The 21,786-nt window shown below is 36.4% G+C and overlaps 1 protein-coding gene across 3 annotated transcripts in view; it reads left to right on the top strand.

The window, feature by feature from the left end:
• The window catches only part of LOC101901053 (eukaryotic translation initiation factor 4B), a 151,368-nt gene that overhangs the window by 36,192 nt on the left and 93,390 nt on the right, over positions 1-21,786 (top strand). For all 3 annotated transcript variants that reach the window (XR_009343052.1, XM_059126891.1, XM_059126890.1), the window contains exon 2: positions 3,858-4,868. Coding sequence is in view for 2 of the 3 variants with exons in the window: in XM_059126891.1 (XP_058982874.1) it covers positions 3,858-4,868 (1,011 nt within the window). In the remaining variant the exon portion in view is untranslated. The remainder of the gene's footprint in view (positions 1-3,857; positions 4,869-21,786) is intronic.

Here is a 21,786-nt window from a genome sequence, read left to right as displayed (position 1 = left end):
CGTAAATGCATTACCTATGTTTACCGTACTTGTTGATAATCCAATATGAAATATCCATGCAGAAAACTCTATCTCGATCAGCATTTGTTTTACGGACTCCAGTGCGTCCCCTCGAAGTGCTCGCTGTAATCTTATGAGGTTCTCGGCGTCTGTCAAGCCGTAAACAGATCTAGACCAGTCATAAGTAGAACTAAATAATGGCCATTCCTCCGGTGAGCCAGAGAATACAGGCAGTTCTTTAGTACGATTTGACGGGTTTGCACTTGCAGGTGTAAGCCTTCGATAAGTGGATGGTTGTTGCTCTGCAAAGCTTGGCTGTGGAGCATTGTCCGTCGGCCCAGAGTTTATGAACGATTGTTGTTTGATTCTGATTTGTATTATTTTGATAGCTGGTTAAATGTGGGCTCAGTGAAACGGGATGTATGAAAAGTATTTGAATCATGAGCACTGCTGGAAAACCTGTAAGATTGATTGCTTGTCATAAGAGACACGGTGTGTGACATTACTGGAACACAAATCGACGTATTGATTGAGGTTAGGTTACCCATGTTATGTTGAACATCATCATCATTTATTGTTCTTGGTTCGGCCGTTATCTGTATATTTGTTGCTGATAATGGTAAATCTTCATTATCCATTGTTTCCTGAAGCAACTGATATTTTTAACCAGATATTCGTGTTCACGTTTTTTTGCTAGTTCTCTCTCCTCATCTAAGCGTCTTAACGCAAGAGCGCGTTTGCTGCTTGCAGAGTTGAGCCCCACGATGACTCTGTACCATCAATGGACCGACAGTATTTTGTGGAATTTTGGGTGCACGAGGCACACGCAAATTTTTCTGCTGGGTTAGAAACTTTGCTGCACGATTCGTGCACGATTTGCAGTTATGGCAGCATAGAATATTACTGTTGATACTTTCGTGGCAAAGATCACATGTTGGTGGCAATACATCATTGGTGACGTAGAGGTTATGTAGTTCGACCTGATGAGAGGGAGAATCCATATTATTACTTACGTGTGGCTACTGTTGAGGTTATGCTGTTATTGGTTTAGCGGATAGGTCTATCGTCCAAATCCAATCTTGTCAAATTTGCGACGTCTGCAACTCCTCGTCCTTAGTAAGTCACCGCAAAATCAATTAAAAATTGGTTCAGAATATATGTCCCCTGATGATTTGAATTAATTCGCCAACACTGGTCAGTTTATTGAAAAACGTTTATTTCTTACTGCCAAATAGTGACGCAACCATATGTTTTAATTCCTAAGGTAATTCATTTAATTTTAATTGAGAAAATACATATATGATACATACAAATTATAAGGTTGTACGTACATTTTGGTTTCAAACCATTAGCTGTAATTAATTCTTATTGCAGTATGTTAACTGCCTAACGAACTAATGTAAAAGAAAGAGCTAGCTTAAGCCCTCAAAATCTAACTTCTAATTTTAGAATTTAGTACAAAAGGAATAAAGTGGAATGAAGGATATAGCAATAATTATGAATAATCGATACATGTCATCGAATTTACTTAAAACAATACTTCAAATTATTCGTGTTGGTTACTAAATGACGTGATGTGTGTTGATAGCCAGTGGCGGTAACACTATAATTTAAAAAAAAAAATCGAAAAATTAAAAAGTCTGAAATTCTTATTGTCTATTAGGTCCATATATTCTGAAAGTACTCCTTCTCCTACTTTTCAGGAAATTCAGTATTATTGTTACATATGATTTTAATTAAAAAGTTTTCTGTCAGTGCATGTCTACTATACACACTCACTATTTTTCGAAATTCGAATTGAGTTTGTTAGATATTATTTGAGTTGTACATTTGCTCCCACTGAGTGAAAAGCTCTTAAAGCTTTTACAAGTAACCAAATCATTTAAAAAGAATTGTTCCTAAAGTAAAGCAGAGTCGAATAGGAGAGCGAGAGAGAGAGCATGATCCTGGCGTAAAGTTTGTGTAAGAGGATAGATGTAATGTGGAAAAGAACTATGTGAGCGCTCCCAAAACGTGAACGTTACTACTACATCTCTCTCTCTCTCTCTCTCTCTCTCTCTCTCCTTATCAACTCTTTCTGAACCGAAGAAAAATTGCATAGGAGGTTCGTGTCTTTGCTAATTAAATTTAAATATATCATAACAGACTTTAGGAATGTTTATTTATATCTATCGAATCCCAGCATGGAGGTTGCTGGGAAAGGCTCAAATACATTAAGAGCAGAAAAAACTCGACTTACAACATTACGCAGCGTATTTATTGAAGCTGAGAATATTATAATTAGCCAACCATTGATAGAGATCGCATATCTTGTGAATACGATGAACCCATAACTTCCTTTTAGGTTGTCTAATTGCCACTCAGAATCCAAGTGATGCGATATCTGCAAAAGGAATGGTAAATCGCACACAATTTGAAGGATCGTTTGTGAAAACCTGGGTCGTTGAATTTTTCTTTCTTAGCTCAAAGACCAAAAAGGGGGAGCAAAAATTTCAACCTATCAAATCACTACAGTCAATTGGCAAAGGGGCGAGTTGTGAAGGTTTACTTATCGAAGGATACTCAAATTCGAATTTCAGATGTAAAGCATCTATCGGAGTTGTTTGTCGAAAGTATTCCACCCACAATTAAAAAAAAAAATTAAGGCCTTTAAATTTAAAATACGAAAATAACCACTAAATTGCGAACATTATTAATCCCAGTTAAATAACAAATACATTAAAATGTCACTTCTGATCATTACTGATAGTCAAGATATCGGATATATAGCAACATAGGTAAAATCTATATGTAAAAGAAATTTATGTTTATGTCATTTTGACAATTTTCACTAACTCATCCTTGCCAGAAAAGGAAAAAATCGCGTAAAAATAGGCAATAAAAAAGAGAGTATTTTTTGTAATATGTTTTTAATTTTTTTTGACATATTTTTTATCGCATGATATTTATTCAATTTGTTGGGGTATTATGTGTTGAGGGTATTATATTCTCGTCCAATCTTCACGAAATGTTCCATGGGGGAAGGTTTAGAGTCAGAATTGAAGCCTGTTGTTGTTTTTAAAGATGTATATTAAAATTTTCCTGATTTTGCAGGAACTTAATTGTTCCAACCAATAGACCCGGAATTTAGCATGAAGAGTTAAAGTTAAGGACAGCATGTTGGATGATCATTGTATTATATTTAATGTATAACCGGAATTTTTTTAACTTTCGTGTGAAATTTTTTGAGAGCGTAAATATAGGGAAATATCCTCCGGTCTACCAAATGGATTTAGAACTAAGGGGCTTCCTACATATTGTAGGTGTTGTAGGGTATCTCATGGATGTATAAAATAGAATTGTGTAAATTACCAGCTCTGAGTGAATTAAAACTGAGTTTAAATCATAAGCAACCGTCAAACCATCCACTTGATTTCTGTTGGTCTCTTAACAGGATTCTTGTGTATAATAAAGGCTATGTCTTCAGCTAAGAGTATTGCGAGAGTTCTATTTTTGTGAGCATGTCGGCAGAAAATGTCACGTAGAGAATAGTACCAGGAGGTTGTAAACCGCAGGGCTCAATAAAATAAATAACTACCTAACAATTTATCAATGTTTGGCGTTTTCAAGTCATTCTGGCCAAGTGTAAGGAGAAACGTTCACGGAACGTTGGGTGTTGCGCCGACGTAGTCAGGGAGTTCAGGGGAGCCCATACTCCCCACAAAATGATAATTTTTTAATATTTTTTGAGCACTTTGCTTAAAATTTTTTTTGTCTGCATGCGTCGGTTGTGTGTGGTATATATATGTCTTCCGTTTCTCATCGCAAATTGTCTCGAAATAAAAACAATGACTCTTATTTTTTATATTTCATTTCAGGAAAGAAGAACAAGAAATCCAAGGGAACTGTTTTATCACTGCAGTCATTTTTATCTGATGGAGATCAGCCACCTTTGGGTACAACTCAAGTTGCAAAAAATTTACGAAATATAGATGGAGAAGACAGCGACGATGACGGGAACGTTCTGACTTTAGTCTGTCAACTTCCTACAGCACCACGTGCAAGTAGAGGTTTTGATCATAGCAATGTTCCCTATAAACCCCCCTTTATAGCTTATGTAACTAATTTGCCCTTTGACACAACTGATGATGATGTATACGCATTCTTTAATAATATTAACATAATTTCCGTGCGTCTTCCAAGAGAAGATGGAGAATCCGGAAGACTTCGAGGATACGGGTATATAGAATTCGAAACAAGAGATGATTTAATTCAAGCTCTAAGTTTACCAGATCCTTCCATTAAAGGGCGTCGAATAAGAATTGAGTTGTCTAATGAAAGTGACCATAATTCCAAACAAGGAACAAGAAAAAATTATGAAACATGTAGTGATGAAGACAATAAAGATTGGAGGCGTCAAAAACTCAGAAATGATTTTAATGATAAAGGAACCTCAACACAAAACTCTTCTGGAATTGGAAGTTCTTGGCGCTCTCAAAATATTTCCGGCAGAAGTGGAAGTTCAACATCGTTTTACTCTGAGAATAAAAACAACACAATAATGGAGCGCCCACGTCTAAACTTGAAACCTCGTACACTACCACTGCCCGAAAAAGACATGATTTCAAACAAAATTGAATTGAACGTTAATGAAAATAAATCTACCGAAAAAATATTTGGTTGCGCAAAACCAGTTGATACTACCGCAAGAGACCTAGAAATTGACAAGCGCTTGTCTGAAATACGAATGCAGGAAACTAAACATATGGGATCTAATGTGATTAAGAGTGTGGAAAAGATGAATGTTGAAAATTCGGCTAAAAATGAATGTACAGATATGAATTGGAGAAAGGGTCGAACAAATGAGGAAGCACATGAAGATAAGAAAGGTACGCATAAATATACATACATTTTAATCTAGGTTCAAATTAGATAATTAATAATAATTTAAATATAGACTCATATGACACCACCAATAATTCTGTCGGAACAAACTTTCTACAAATATTTAACGAATACATATTTATTAAATTAAATTTAAAACAAGTATGCAAAGGCTATAGTCGTGCCCCTTAGGTCCAAATACATTTTGTTAGATTACGTATTTTGAATGCTATACAGCCTTGTTCACACAAAACTTGTGGTTAATTTTAACCACATAGAGGTCGAAGGAAAGCCACTGTTTGGTGCTGATTATGGCGATTTTTCTTCGAAAATTAGTCCGATTGTGTATGCTAATACATGACCAGCCGAGGCAGCCATTTGAAATTATTTTTCTTAATTAACTTGATCCATAACCTTTCCGGTTATTTATGGAAAATGGCTGCCTCGGCTGGCCACGTAGTATTCAATATTATTCATTTATTTATTTATATTAATTTAGTGAATATAATATTAATATAATAATAATACTAAAGGATATGATATTTTAGATTTTTTAAAATAAATAAATATTTTTGATGTTGTCCGTGCGCATTCCCATGTCAATTTTCTTGAGAAAGGCTTGTTACATAAGTCGGAGACAGTTATATGATTTTAAAATGTGTTGGACTGTGTTCATTTGCCGCATTTAGCACATTTGTTGTCTAAATTTTTATTTCGCAGATGTTGATGTGTGCGTATTATATGTCCCATCCGTAGGCGGTAAAATATACGAATTTGTATCTTGTCAACGTCGGTAGGATAAAGATGTTGCGCAAGGTGTATTTATAAGGTGTATGCATCAGCTACAACAACTAATATTTTACAATAAGAAAATTTTTGTTTTAAAAACTATTAAGTCAATATGGCAATTGAATTTGCCAAAAACAAATAATAATAACAAAAACAAATTATCTTCCTTAAAAATATTCTCTAAAAAGAAACGCTGCAAATGTATTATTTTTTTTTGGGCAGGTTAATATATTACTACGCCCTGAGACAAAAAATATCCCCTTGAAGAGAATATGCGTGAAATATTTAACCAGGCCATCATATACAAGATGTGAAAACAAACGTCCCAGCAAGAGCACGGCAAGTGCTTAGGTCGTGAGAAGAAGGAACATTGCATACTCGTAATATAGAAAACTTAGGCAAGGAAATCTTTGCATCTGATTTAGACTAATCCATTATGCCAGTAATGATGCTATAACATGCATTATACAATTATCTCTTTTATGCTGAGGACGTATATGTCATCTAAATTTTGATATAACGTTTGATGATTGAACGGCTGTTATATAAGGGTATTTGGAAAATAACATCAGACAATGGGAATCCTTTTGGAATTTCATTTTCTAAGCTGAAGGTTTTGTAATGATGGTTATTGATTGAATGTTCGTCCATATAAATATGATTGTATGAAGTTCAGAACTTTACATATATCGGTCTATATCCAGAAAAGTCAGTTCTGCTTCTATAAGGTTTTTAGAATCGCAGGAACTATTGTAGTTGTTCATGGATATGATATTGTGCCGGTATTATATATAATATTGTATAACTCAAGCAGCTTATAACATATTTTAGTACAATGGTTCTGGATCATAATATAGGAAATTCTATCGCGTCTGAGTGTTATTTCTTTTACTTTATTAAGACCAAGAAATAATTGTGCATTTGTTATACTATTTTGCGTTGAAGTATCGTTCACAAACATTGATCTTAGTTGAGCAGAATTTAGGTGGGAAGTTAGTTTAAGACTATCTCTTGGGGATCTGTAACCGTTCCTTTATTGGTATTGATTGCAGAAATGACACAATTATTATCAGTTTTTTTTGGTAGTCGAACAAATTACGGGGGAGAATTTCTTGACATGTTTTTGTTATTTAATAAAACATGTCATTTATGTTTTCTAATTTTCCAATTTTTAACGTTTGCTTTTTTTTTGTACATTATCAATTTATCTTGGTCAGCATATTTTCAAACTTCCTATCTTCTTCTTTATTTGAATTCCGAATATAAGCGACCAATACAATTATATATCATTATTTGTTACAATTTTTAAGGCACATTCATATATTATATGTTATCTCCATAAAAGCTTCTCTATTTCTGGCTTCTCTCAGTAGGAATGAGAAATTTCCAATGCCGGTCCATTTTAGGATATTATGATATGAAGTTTTTCTTCTTTTTATTGTTGTAATGAGTTCACGTTCACGATTAACCCTTGTCAGAATTACTGAATTGGGTATTGGGATTTTTAGGATGCGTTGATAAATCCACGTTTCAAAAGATTCCAGTTCACTTTAGCGTCCATACTTCTGATGCGTACAGCAAACAAATCGACATTTTTGTTTCCATGTTTATGTCATGACTGCATGATACATTGTTGTATTTTGAAAATGTATCTCTCGCCATTTCTATTCTACATCGTATTTCTTTTGTGTTATCCCAGTTTTCATTTATTTTGACGCCGAGAAATTTGAAGGTCTGTACTCTATCTATATGTATTTTATTGATCGAACAGTGTGGCTTGTTTGTTCGGGATACCGTAGTATTTTGTTGTTGCAAAATGGTCTGGCTTTATCCCTTTATTGTTGTTTTTATAAACAAACAAGCCACACTGTTCTATTAATAGACAAGGCACGGTCGACGAAGGGGTTTTTGTTGTAACATACAAAACCAACTTACATGGTTATGCTACTTCGTTCAGGCTGAACGAAAGCATAACAAGTGGAGAAAGATGTAAATGTTTATAAGTGCGGTTGTAAGATTTAGAAGACTTTCAAAGAGAATTTTAGTTTTATTTAATTCTTTGGTTCCTCTTCTATTGAGCTTACGATCTCGTCACTTGGGTAAAAAAAAAAAAAATGTTTTTTGTCATAGAAGTTATTTTTAAAATAACTTCTGGGGAGAATATCCCAGACAAAAACAAGGGAACTGATGAGGATTGGTGGCTCTTTCCGAAACCTAGGTATTCCCTGCCTTACCCCCTGGTAAACATTACCATCGTTCTCCACTAATAAACAAACGTTGCTTTTATAAAAACAACAATAAAGGGATAAAGCCAGACCATTTTGCAACAACAAAATATTTTATTGATCTTTAACCCATACTTTTCGCTACAGATATTTAGACGAGTCAGAAGGAATTGTAATTCTGACAGGCTTCTTGCAAGTAATGTGGTTTCATTTGGGTATCTGATGTTGTTGACGAATGTTCCGCCAATATATATGCCTTTACGAACGTTAGAGACTGATTCCTGAAAACTTCTTTCGGTGTAAATATTAAATTGTAATGTAATGATAGTATGCAGTCCTGTCTAACTTCTCTCGATATTGCAATGGATTCTGTAAGTTCTCCATTAACGTCGACTTGTGCTGTTTGGTTCCAATATAGTTCCATGATGCATTGTTATTGTAGCAGCTCATACTGCTGTGTTCGATCTAACACTTCTCAATCGGGTTCTGCCACTCAGTCAAATCTCAAAAAGGATGCAACCTGTACGGGTTGGGTCCACAACGAGACTGGAGTTAGGTGAGTAGGTTTGGTTGGACAGCGAGAAAGGTACAGTGTGTCATTGGTCCTGTGCCACAAGCTGAGATGTTTTGCACATCGCTGTCGATCCGGGCCCAATAGGAATTGAGGCGGCTGCACCATCCGGATCTTTTTTGAGCCAAAACTACTCGGGTTTGTCGGGGCAGCTTCGCACTTCAGCTGCGATGGGAGGGGGATGGTCTCCTAATACAGTATTCACTCTTAACTCCTTCCATAACTTCTGAGACCGCGTTAGAGTGAATACTATTCAGTCCCGCTTGATAGGCCTGTTGATCTAGAGGCTCTCTCTTATACCTTTGTACCCTCTCTCAAGATCATGAAGATCTTTCCTTACGTGCCTGGGCGGAGGTTGCCTATCCGCCAGATGGTGATTCGGATGGCTCTGTTGGTAACATTCAGGCAAGTATTACATTGACAGAATTTTATTATGCTGTCGCACCAGTAAGACCTTCGCCTGCTCATGTAGGTGATCGATAGGTGTCATGAGGAGGCACACCGTTGTGGTTCTGAATATTTTTCCACTACGTAGCACTAACATTTGTAGCATATAACTGACGTAGAAATGGTCGGTGTTACTTATAGACAAACATTGTCGGCAACGCACGCTCTGCAACCGGCCTTATACCTCGTCGGAAGGGGGTTCGTAATACCGCTGTTGAACAATTACTATTTTTCTGCCACACGAAATAATACTTTTTTCTTTGCGTGCATGTATAGTTATGTGAAAGAAAGGACAAAATGAATAAGAAAAGGAAACGGAAAAGGGCTGATACATATGTTATCTAACATAACAGAGACGGAAACACCTTACTTTGATGACTGCAAGTTTGTAGAGATAGTTGGAGAAAATAGATTAAATAGGAAACGGATATCGATCAGAATGTTGTGTTGCAACTTAATGTGATGTTGCATGATATACCCTCCCAACCTGGTTGCAGACAGATAGTGCTCTTGAGTAGGCATTGATTGTGTCGCAAACCCTAACATGGTTACATCGAACTTTGCCTACGAAAAGGATAAGTCAAACAGATATGGCTTTAGAGTTTTGCCTTGTTAAGGCGAAGATCATATGTTTTATGATTTAAGTTTTTGTTTTCTCTTTCGAGACGAGCTTAACGATCTGAAATTTGCAGTGAACCAACGGCGAAACGCGTCGCATAGTGGTGAGTGTGTGATAGTGTCTATCTGGCTTTCCTTTTCACTGCAAATTTCAGATCGTTAAGCTCGTCTCGAAAGAGAAAACAAAAACTTAGATATGGCTTTAGTTTCTATTCATAACGCATTTTGTTGCTTTTATTTAATATAGACTTAAACATGGTTAAACAATTCAAAAATTGAGTTCAATTTAGAGGCATTTAAGAAAATAAAAAACTATTAGTAGACATTAAAATCTTAAACAGGGAGAAAACGAACTAGTTCAAATACCTCGAGTGTTAATACTTGCTTTCAAAAGAGTTTAAATGTGACAATATTATGCATACGCAATAAATAACAAAAAGAAAATTAAAAAAATAATTGTTGTGAAGAATTACTTATAGAATCCTCCTTATATAATTCTAATTAATAAAATATAAATATTTATCTCCAACAAAATTTGTAAATGGTATAAAAAAATATTCTCTGCATAAATATGTAAACATAATGTACTTAACAATAACATCAGTAATGGGAACAATAATAGAGGTGACCAAATTTCACATCGACAAAACAAAACACAAATCTTAACGCTCATTAGTTCTCATCATCACCCATAAAATTCGCTATTGAGTGTGGTGTTAATTTAAACCTCACTATATAAATTTTCACAAAATTTAGCAAACAAATCAATAAAATATTTCTTTTATTTCTGTTTACTTTCAATGCTGTTTCGTCTGGTCACCTTTATTACAGTTTTTAATTTCTCTTTTATCATAATTCTTTGAAAGTAATAATAAAGAGTTCAATGACTTACTTGTGTTTACGATTCCCTCGTTGAAAGTATACTTTCTCAGAGATCGGCCCGACGTTGTTGCTGGAATACTGTTGTGATATGTTAATGTTACATCTATGCAGAGAACCAATTCAATAGACATGTCCGAATCAAACATATTGCGCTGTCCAAAATGTTTGGATCAAACCTAAGTCTGCTAGTGGAGAATTTCATTTGGAGGTCGTTACAACCGTTAGAGATGTAACTACACACACGTTGTACATATATATTCTGAAGATAATGATCATTAACAAATTTTTGCAAAATTTTAGAAAAATAAATATGTATACTGTGTGTATAGCTATGATGCCCTCGCTGTTTACAACGGTAACGAGTCAATACAAATTATGTTTAATTATGTGTTGCTGTACTTCATTTAACACTTCACAAAGCAGCTCGTGGCAGAATTAGACGATTTGCAAGTTAATGATAACACTCGAAATAATGAAAAGGAATGCTAAAATTTAAAGAAAAAAATCTTGAAACTTAACAATATTCTTATAAACTACGATGTCTTTTGTCCTTTTTTCCGATATTGAGGTTATTTTTTTCACTGCACTTTTCCTCGAAATTAAATTTATCAATATTTGACTCTATGAAAATGAATACTCTTTGTTGCTACAAAAAAACTTTCTGGGCCACTTAAGCACATTATCTTTTACAAGGTATCATTGATATTCACGGAGATTCCGAATGCTGACAGTTTAACTATTCAAGGCTCCAGAACTTTTTTCCCAGAATACGGATATTATTCTTCACTCCAAAACACGGAACATACTGACCAGGGTAAAACTGTATAAATATGTTTGTTCGCTTTTTATTGGTCTATCTGAAAGCCACGGTTGTTGAAGAAGACTTATTTGCAGGTTTGGACACAACATATGGTAGAAGTGACGGTCGGGAAAAAAATGATGTAAACAACAAATTTGTCCCATATGTGATTTTGTTGCTTCCTATTGCATTTGCGCCGAAAACCTAGTAACCAACAACAAATGTGTTCATTATTAAGTGCTCAACAAACCTAACAGAGAACAAAACATTTTTAATAAGAATCACAAAGCTTACCTTAGAAAATTCATACAACATACGAATATGCAAACTGAAGGCCAATTAAGCTAGATAACGTCAAAATATTCCCTTTTGATTTTAAGAAGAATAGCGAAACGTATATGTTTCACATTGAATTTTCTAGGAATTAAAAGATCGATAATTGGAAATTGACTAGACAGGAATCATCTAAAATCACGGTAACTGACGTAATCAAGTTATTTTGCTCCCGCGGAATAACAGAGAAATAGCTCAAAATTAAAAGTAAAAAAATGACGTTTTTTTTACTAACCAAAACTGATTTCAAACGAAAAGCAAAAAATATGTTCACAGGCTTTCTCGTGACAAAATGGACTAGAACTTCTTCTGCTTATTGGAAGAAACCTCCAGAAAAAAATCTTTTAACTAACACCAACATCCGAAAACCTTCTCAAAATGGCTAAAGTGAAAATCGGAAAAAGTAAACATGCTGATAGATAAACTTACCATTAAACACATACTTCACCCATAGACCCCCAATAATCTACCCTGCAAATCTTCGAGCTCGTAGTTACTGTGTCCCATCCTTCTTCGGACCCGAGCTTTGAGAAAAGTGGGTGCTAATTTAGCGTTGTAACCATGACTAAAGTCACTCTGTTTAAAGTTTCTACGGAATACCTCCTGTCCTACATCGTGGGATACCTCTCTGGATCTTAGATTATAAATCTTTTCATTCCTACTCCACTGGTTCCGCATTAAGTCTTTCGCCTTACTACCTACAATGGCAAGAGAGTCATTCTTATCGAAATTGACGGTCCTATCCTCCAATAGTTGAAGCTGCCTCAGAAGATGTTAAGTCTTGCCATTTGTAACCATATGTTGGCCAAATGCAAGATAATAAGGTGATGTCCCTATAGCTGAATGAATGGTGGATCGTAGCGCACAGCTTATATTACTTAGGATCAGATCCCAATCTTTTTGATCGGGGGACACATACGATTTTACCGCAGCCAATATCGAGCGGTTTACTCGCTCCGATGCGTTTGCCTGCGGAGCATGAACAGCTGTAAGTAAGTGACTAACGTTATAACGGTTTAGGAAATGGCTAAACTGTTTCGATTTAAACTATGATCCGTTATCGGACACAATGGTTTCGGGCACCCCATAAGTATGGAAAATCTGTCGAAAAATTCTTCACAGCTTTCAGAAAAGGGAACTTCGTAAAGCGGTCAAGTACCACAAAAATTCCGATATTTCCAGACCTTGACCTTGGATAGGGTCCCAAGAAATCCACATAGATTTTTTGAAAGAATCTATGTGTCTCCAAAGTTTTACCCAGAGGTGGTCGAAGTGTTTGGTTAGGATGCTTACATGACTTGCAAATCTCACACTTGTTTATATAGTTCCTGACATCAACTACCATATTCGGCCAAAAATAGTATTTCCTTAACATAAACAACGTCTTGTTTATTCCCCTATGAGCCGAAAGCGAATCATTGTGAGCCCTTTTTAACACTTCAGGAACCATTGTATGTGGAATCCATAACTTCCAGGATAAATCATCCCGGATCTGATCACCATCTGAATGTAGCCATCTGAATGAAAATGAGCTGAACTTAAATCAACGAACATGCCACTTTCTAACCTATGAACTAAAGGATCGCCCATCTCTTTAATGACCCCAATGGAAACCAGATCTTCTGTGCTGGTTCTAGAAAGTGCATCAGGGACCACGTTCTGACTACCTCGTCTGTGCTGAATTGAAAACCTGTATCCTTGAAGTTTCAAGGCCCATCGAGCTAACCGTGTGCTGAGGTCCGTTCTGGACATGAGCCACTTCAGTGATGCATGGTCAGTGATCACAGTGAACTCATGTCCTTCCACGTACGCTCGAAATTTCTTAATGCTAAGCATTCTTGTTCGGTCACCGAATAGTTACTTTGGGCTTGGTTAAGTTTCTTTGACATAAAGACAATAGGAAACTCTTCACCCTCCGCATCATTCTGGACCAATACACCTCCTATACCAGTTCTACTAGCATCACAGTGTATGAAGAACGGTTGTGAAAAGTCTGGGCTGTGTAGAACTGGAGCGGTGCTCAAATGGGTCTTCAAAGCTTCAAAAGATATTTGCGCCTCCTCATTCCAAACAAATTTGCGCTTAGTTTTAGTCAAGTCCGTAAGAGGTGCAGCAATAGACGCGTAGTCCCTAATGAATTTTCTATACCATCCAATCATTCCAAGAAAACGTCGCACCTGTTTGACAGATTGCGGTACAGGAAAGTCTGTTATTGCCGACACTTTTTCTGGGACCGTTCTTATCACATCACCGCCAAACAAATGACCGAGGTATTTAACCTCCGCCACGCAAAAACTGCTCTTCTCAACATTAATGGTAAGACCAGATTCCCTTACCTTCCCGGCCACCAACCTTAGAACTTCAAGATGCCTTTCGAATGATTCCGACACAATCACCAAGTCATCGAGATATACAAACACTTTTGTCCTGAGAGCCGGTGGAATAACTTTGTCCATTAGACGCGTCATGGTCTGGGAGGCGTTACAAAGCCCAAAGGGCATCACCGTATAGTGGTACAATGGCCTCCCAGGAACAGTAAATGCTGTTTTCTCTCGAGATTGCTGATCTAGCGGAATCTGCCAAAAGGCATCCTTCAGATCTAAAGCGGTAATAAATTCGGCCTTAGGCAATCTACTTAATATACCATCGATGTGAGCAAGAGGGTATGCATCACCGACAGTGACGAAATTTAATTTGCGATTATCCAAACAGAGCCTGTTTTTCCCTGGTTTGCGATGAAGAACCACTGGAGACGACCAGGCACTGTTGGACTCCTCTATGACCCCCAATTCCAGCATACGATCAAGTTCGGCATAAATCATTTTTTTCAATGGCCGGAGAAACAGGGAAATGCCTCTGCTTAATCGGCTTTGCTGTACCTGTGTCAATATAATGCTGTAAAACATGCGTCTTTCCAAGGCCTTGTTTGGCAAAGGATGGAAATAGATTTATCACCTTACTCAACCGATGCCGTTGAACGTCTGAAAGTTCAACTTGATGAGCTAGCTCTGACATAAACGAGTGACAGTCGGACACATGATCTTCCGTAGCTAAACCTGGTGGTAACAACTCAAACAATTTCCAAAAGTCAACCCCTAAAAACAGATATCTTTCTAAGCTAGGGATAATGAAAATTGATATGTCCTTTTCAGATCCTTTATACGAGATTTTCGTCTCAACATATTCTCCCACACTCTGGCTATTGCCATCGACCGTTTTCACTGATGACCTATGCCTTTGCACCGATGCAACTTAATGAAGCACCTGTATCAAGAAGACCTAACATCTTTTCACCAAAAAGGGTCACCTCAGCATATGGCCTTACGTCAGAAGGCTTATCAAGAACAGAGTTCACAAATTTCTTTTTGAAACTTCTAATTTTCTTCCAAAAGGTAGACATCCTATTAGCTGATCTTGATGGTTTTACTTTGGGTTCTTCATTGAATATCCTATTTCTGGCTTCATAATATTCTCTTATTCTAACATGCAATGGTTTAAATATATGAAAGTTACTTATTGTTGACGGGTTCTTATCAACAGAACTTGGTACGGTTTCGTCATCTACCACTTCCTGCTTCGAAAAAATAGTTACTCCATTTCCGGCTTTTTCTGTTTCGGTGCACTCGTTGGTTGGAGTACCACAACCATAACAAAATATAGTTCTGTCTGCCAAACACTCCTGATACCGATGACCAGACTTGTGACAATTCCAACACCTGAGACTTATAGAAGCTATCTCTTTGCTCACATCACTCACAGACACTGAATTATCCACAGCCACCACCTCATCTAACTCGGAAACCCGCTTGGAGACTGGCGCGTGTTTAGGAAAGCCTGATCCATGCTTACGCCTTACATCTTGCAGAAAAAGTTCTCTTCTCCTGCAAATGTCCCGCAACTCTTGCAAGGACGTTATCTTTAAATTCAAAAGTTCGAACTGAATCTCAGGCAGCAAATTACGACGGAGTATTTCAGCCAACATGGCATTAGAAAGTGGTTCTTTTAATCTGTCGGTAAGCTCAACAACCGACTCATAAAAGTTGTCGAAGCTTTCTCCCGGCTTCTGTTCCCAGTCTCGAATTAACTGCCTTATATCAACATCAGATCTGAAGTCGCAATATTGCTGTCTGAGAGCTCTACATAAATCATTCCAGTTAACAGCCGGAACGGAACGATTATATCACCAGAACCAGTCCGCCGCTTTTCCCTCAAAAAGAGAACTGGCGTTACGACATAGCAGATCAAAATCACCATGAAGAGTTTGTGACGTTAGCGCCTCGATCCAGTATATAAAATTCTCGACTGAGATACCCTGAGAACTGCCGGTAAATTTGATCCTCCAATTTGAAATAATATGAAGGACCTTATCAGGCCTTGAGAATTACTCAAAGAAATACCAAACATTTCCCTGGAGGTTCGTTCCTCCACAGCTGGTAAAGTGTGCATCTGCCTTGGAGATGTTGGATTTTGAGGCTGTTGTGCAGCTAAAGGAGAGGTCGACTGACTATTCGAACTCATTCTAGAAAATCTTGACTCAACGTTACTTTGAACCAATCTTAATACTTGCTCGCTTCGGCTAGCCAAAAGCTGCGCTTGTTGTGTTGCCATCATAGAGCAGATCATTTCTTGTAGCTCACATGGACGAATACTAAAAGAATCAGAACCACCAGCATTAGGAGCTAAAACTGAATTCGGCTGAGTTTCAGAAGCTCCAGCATTAGATGACTGACTAGCTGACATTTTAGCTTGTGACCTGGTAGTTGCACCCGAAGTTGAAGGGGTCGATGGATCGGCATGAAGCCGGCAATTACAAAGTGGACAGTAAGGTCTGAGTTTCTCCGCCTTTGCAAGACAGGACTTGTGAAACCTGTGGCCGCAATTTGTCTTAACATAAAGAGCTTTACTCGAAATTACATTTCCACATGCTCCACATAATTTCTGCGAATCAAATGACGCATTGTGTTCTTCGTTCTCTGGCTCAACAGACATTATGCAAATGTGGACAGAAGCTGCAATAGTTAAACAAAATGAACGTAACAGAAACGATGTAGCTAGCAAAAAAAAAAAAAAACAACTATTGAAGATATAAGGAATATTGCTTGAACAACAGAATTCTTCTTGAATATCCAACCTAATTTCAAGAAAATATTTAAAAATTAATCTATTCCAAAACAATACAACAAGCAACCGAATGTCAACATTCACAGTAACCACTTCTTGAATTGATTATGCCTAATATCAAATATAAAACAAATTGAAATTGAATTTAAAGCAATTGAAAATCTTCCAAAGTATGGCACAAAAGAAGTTCAATATCGTTGGTATTCTCACCAACAATTATTGACAAAATAAAAAAAAATAAAATTGTTATTTTTTTAATTGCTGCCCAAAATCTCAAAAAAAATTTTAAACATGCAGGTTTTCAGAAGTATCATAAAATCCTACAAAAATTCTAAATGAAGCTTGGTAACTAAATTCAATTTTCTTACTGCAAAGCCAAATTATTATAACATGACATACCTCGGAAAATGTTTAAACAAATCGTAAACTTAACTTAAAATATTAAAAACTTTTCATGGTTTAGTAGTATGACTGTATTGAAAATTTTATGAAGACAATTAATTAAAAAAAAATCGAAAAATTTCGGAATACCAAAATTGTATGTTATTAACTTTATCTGTTTGACAACTTCCCATTTCGAAACAAGGTTCAATATAACGAAACAACATCCGACAGATATGTTAATAGAAAAGGGTTATATGAAAAGAAAGAGTTTCACACTTTGGTATAGATGCAAGCGTTCTGTATATCCATAGCATGGAAGAATCTATGTATTCATCAAACGTCAAGGTGTGCGGACAGATCCGACTGGCTTTGAGTCGATTATCTGTATTCCGGCTCAACTTTTGCGTTAAAAAAATTCACAGAATAGAATGAAATATTAGTCTTGAACCTATTGGTCGGTTGAGGATAAACAAGTGACCATAAACGAATTCCAATCGGCTTACCAGTACTTCAAATAAAAAGTGAGAAGGAAATGAAAGAATTAATAAATGTAGGAACCGAAAAAATTAGCAATACGCTAGGTGTCATTAACAGAATATTTATCAATCGGGCCCCATCTTGGGCGCCATTTATTATTATGTAGCATATAACTGACGTAGAAATGGTCGGTGTTACTTATAGACAAACATTGTCGGCAACGGACGCTCTGCAACCGGCCTTATACCTCGTCGGAAGGGAGGTTCGTAATACCGCTGTTGTCCAATTACTATTTTTCTGCCACACGAAATAATACTTTTTTTCTTTGCGTGCATGTATAGTTATGTGAAAGAAAAGACAAAATGAATAAGAAAAGGAAACGGAAAATGGCTGACATATGTTATCTAACATAACAGAGACGGAAACACCTTACTTTGATGACTGCACGTTTGTAGAGATAGTTGGAGAAAATAGATTAAAGAGGAAACGGATATCGATCAGAATGTTGCGTTGCAACTTGATGTGATGTTGCATGATATACCCTCCCAACCTGGTTGCAGACAGATAGTGCTCTTGAGTAGGCATTGATTGTGTCGCAAACCCTAACATGGTTAAATCGAACTTTGCCTACGAAAAGGATAAGTCAAACAGATATGGCTTTAGTTTCTATTCATAACGCATTTTGTTGCTTTTATTCAATATAGACTTAAACATGGTTAAACAAAATTAAAAAATTGAGCTCAATTTAGAGGCATTTAAGATAATAAAAAAACTATTAGTAGACATTAAAATCTTAAACAGGGAGAAGACGAACTAGTTCAAATACCTCGAGTGTTAATACTTGCTTTCAAAAGAGTTTAAATGTGACAATATTATGCATACGCAATAAATAATAAAAAGAAAATTAAAAAAAAAATAATTGTTGTGAAGAATTACTTATAGAGGATTTTATTCTATTTAATTCTAATTATTCTATTTAATTCTAATTAATAAAATATAAATATTTATCTCCAACAAAATTTGTAAATGGTATAAAAAAATATTCTCTGCATAAATATGTAAACATAATGTACTTAACAATAACACCAGTAATGGGAACAATAATAGAGGTGACCAAATTTCACATCGACAAAACCAAACACAAATCTTAAATTCGCTATTGAGTGTGGTGTTAATTTAAACCTCACTATATAAATTTCCACAAAATTTAGCAAACAAATCAATAAAATATTTCTTTTATTTCTGTTTACTTTCAATGCTGTTTCGTCTGGTCACCTTTATTACAGTTTTTAATTTCTCTTTTATCATAATTCTTTGAAAGTAATAATAAAGAGTTCTATGACTTACCTGTGTTTACGATTCCCTCGTTGAAAGTATACTTTCTCAGAGATCGGCCCGACGTTGTTTGCTGGAATACTGTTGTGATATGTTAATGTTACATCTATGCAGAGAACCAATTCAATAGACATGTCCGAATCAAACATATTGCGCTGTCCAAAATGTTTGGATCAAACCTAAGTCTGCTAGTGGAGAATTTCATTTGGAGGTCGTTACAACCGTTAGAGATGTAACTACACACACGTTATACATATATATTCTGAAGATAATGATCATTAACAAATTTTTGCAAAATTTTAGAAAAATAAATATGTATACTGTGTGTATAGCTATGATGCCCTCGCTATTTACAACGGTAACGAGTCAATACAAATTATGTTTAATTATGTGTTGCTGTACTTCATTTAACACTTCACAAAGCAGCTCGTGGCAGAATTAGACGATTTGCAAGTTAATGATAACACTCGAAATAATGAAAAGCAATGATAAAATTTAAAGAAAAAAATCTTGAAACTTTAACAATATTCTTATAAACTACGATGTCTTTTGTCCTTTTTTCCGATATTGAGGTTATTTTTTTCACTGCACTTTTCCTCGAAATTAAATTTATCAATATTTGACTCTATGAAAATGAACACTCTTTGTTGCTACAAAAAAAAAAAGAACTTTCTGGGCCACTTAAGCACATTATCTTTTACAAGGTATCATTGATATTCACGGAGATTCCGAATGCTGACAGTTTAACTATTCAAGGCTCCAGAACTTTTTTCCCAGAATACGGATATTATTCTTCACTCCAAAACACGGAACATACTGACCAGGGTAAAACTGTATAAATATGTTTGTTCGCTTTTTATTGGTCTATCTGAAAGCCACGGTTGTTGAAGAAGACTTATTTGCAGGTTTGGACACAACATATGGTAGAAGTGACGGTCGGGAAAAAAATGATGTAAACAACAAATTTGTCCCATATGTGATTTTGTTGCTTCCTATTGCATTTGCGCCGAAAACCTAGTAACCAACAACAAATGTGTTCATTATTAAGTGCTCAACAAACCTAACAGAGAACAAAACATTTTTAATAAGAATCACAAAGCTTACCTTAGAAAATTCGAACAACATACGAATATGCAAACTGAAGGCCAATTAAGCTAGATAACGTCAAAATATTCCCTTTTGATTTTAAGAAGAATAGCGAAACGTATATGTTTCACATTGAATTTTCTAGGAATTAAAAGATCGATAATTGGAAATTGACCAGACAGGAATCATCTAAAATCACGGTAACTGACGTACTCACGTTATTTTGCTCCCGCGGAATAACAGAGAAATAGCTCAAAATTAAAAGTAAAAAATTGACGTTTTTTTTACTAACCAAAACTGATTTCAAACGAAAAACAAAAAAAAAAATTGTTCACAGGATGGCTTTCTCGTGACAAAATGGACAATCTTTTAACTAACACCAACATCCGAAAACCTTCTCAAAATGGTTAAAGTGAAAATCGGAAAAAGTAAACATGCTGATAGATAAATTTACCATTAAACACATACTTCACCCATAGTCGCTTATAGTTGTACGTTAAAAACGACAAATTTTGGAGTGTAAAAACGAAAACCGGTGGGGCACTAAATATCAGAACAAGCGCCTCTACAGAAACACTCTCTTATGCTGAGGAGGAGTAAAGCCTCAAGCTTCTTTGCTACTGGTGACAAAAGTGATATCGGCCTGTATGAATCACTTGTCTGGCTTAAGTAGCGGGACCACCCTGCCCATTTTCCAGGCATCGGGAACTTAAGGGTGGCTAAGGACAGGTTGTGGAGTTTGGTGAGATACTCAACTCCTAGTTTGTCCAGTTGCTTGGACATCACCATAGAGATTCCCTCAGGACCGAGCGCTTTGGATAACTTTGCGCTTCTGATGACATATGCAACATCTTCTAACGTAAACTGTTAGAGATCGTACACGGCATAGGATTCTTCTCCTAGCCCTGTCACTCTCGGGGTGCACTATGAATTACCGGGTGATATAACATGCACACCTCTTCACATCTGTCACTTCTACGCCGTTAAATGAGACAGATGTTCATTCTTTTTTCCAGGTTTCGAGAGCGACTTAACCGTTGCCCACAATTTACTTGATCCGGTACTGATGATACAATGCTTCAGATATGCTAGCCACTTTTTCCGCTTATGCTCACTGACTAACCTGTTTACCTCCAGAGTAAGTTCCCTGACTCTGGGGTTAGTACGGCGAAGCTCGTCTCGCTCATTTGCTAATGCCGCTGTGTCTGCTGGGAAATTTGGTCTTATTTCCGCAGGTGTATAGCGAGCGGCTGCAGCTTTAATGATGTCCCAGAAACACCTATCTGCTACCTGAACATCAGTTGGATTGGACAGTTCTCCATAGCGGCGATTTGTATATTCTCTGAATTCTTGTCAGTTGGCTTTCCCATGGTTAAGAAAAGAGCGGCATTCAGAGTCTACGAAATCGGGTGGTCTGTTGATGGCGACAATAATGGAGAGGTGGTCTGAGCCTAGCGAAATGACTGCTTGCCACGTTACGTCATTTGTCAGATCTGGGGACACGATTGATATGTCCGGCGAACTGTGGTAAGCTTTATGAGTCGGAAGAACATCAAGGTCGCAGCGATCCAGGAAACAAAGCTGAGTATCACTTGCAGGCTTCAAAGTTGTGATGGATGCAACGCATTGTAGTTCCTTTCCTTGGATACCAATAGCAACGAGAATTTCCATAATTTTGCCATGTTGTACGGCATCGAAGGCTTTTTCCACAAAACAAATGTATATGTCCTTTTGTACATTTCTATATTTCTGTATTAAAACTTGTATATGTAGAGAGTAGGTCTTCTTCCTCACATCTTTTAGATATTCTGGAATGTATAATTCTTAGAAATATTTTGAGAGCATGGCTCATCAAA

Source organism: Musca domestica, unplaced genomic scaffold, assembly GCF_030504385.1.
Source record: "Musca domestica strain aabys unplaced genomic scaffold, Musca_domestica.polishedcontigs.V.1.1 4, whole genome shotgun sequence".
Classification (NCBI taxonomy): Eukaryota; Metazoa; Arthropoda; class Insecta; order Diptera; family Muscidae; genus Musca; species Musca domestica.
The sequence above is the reverse complement of the archived record's forward strand: the minus strand, read 5'-3'. Positions and strand labels throughout refer to the sequence as shown.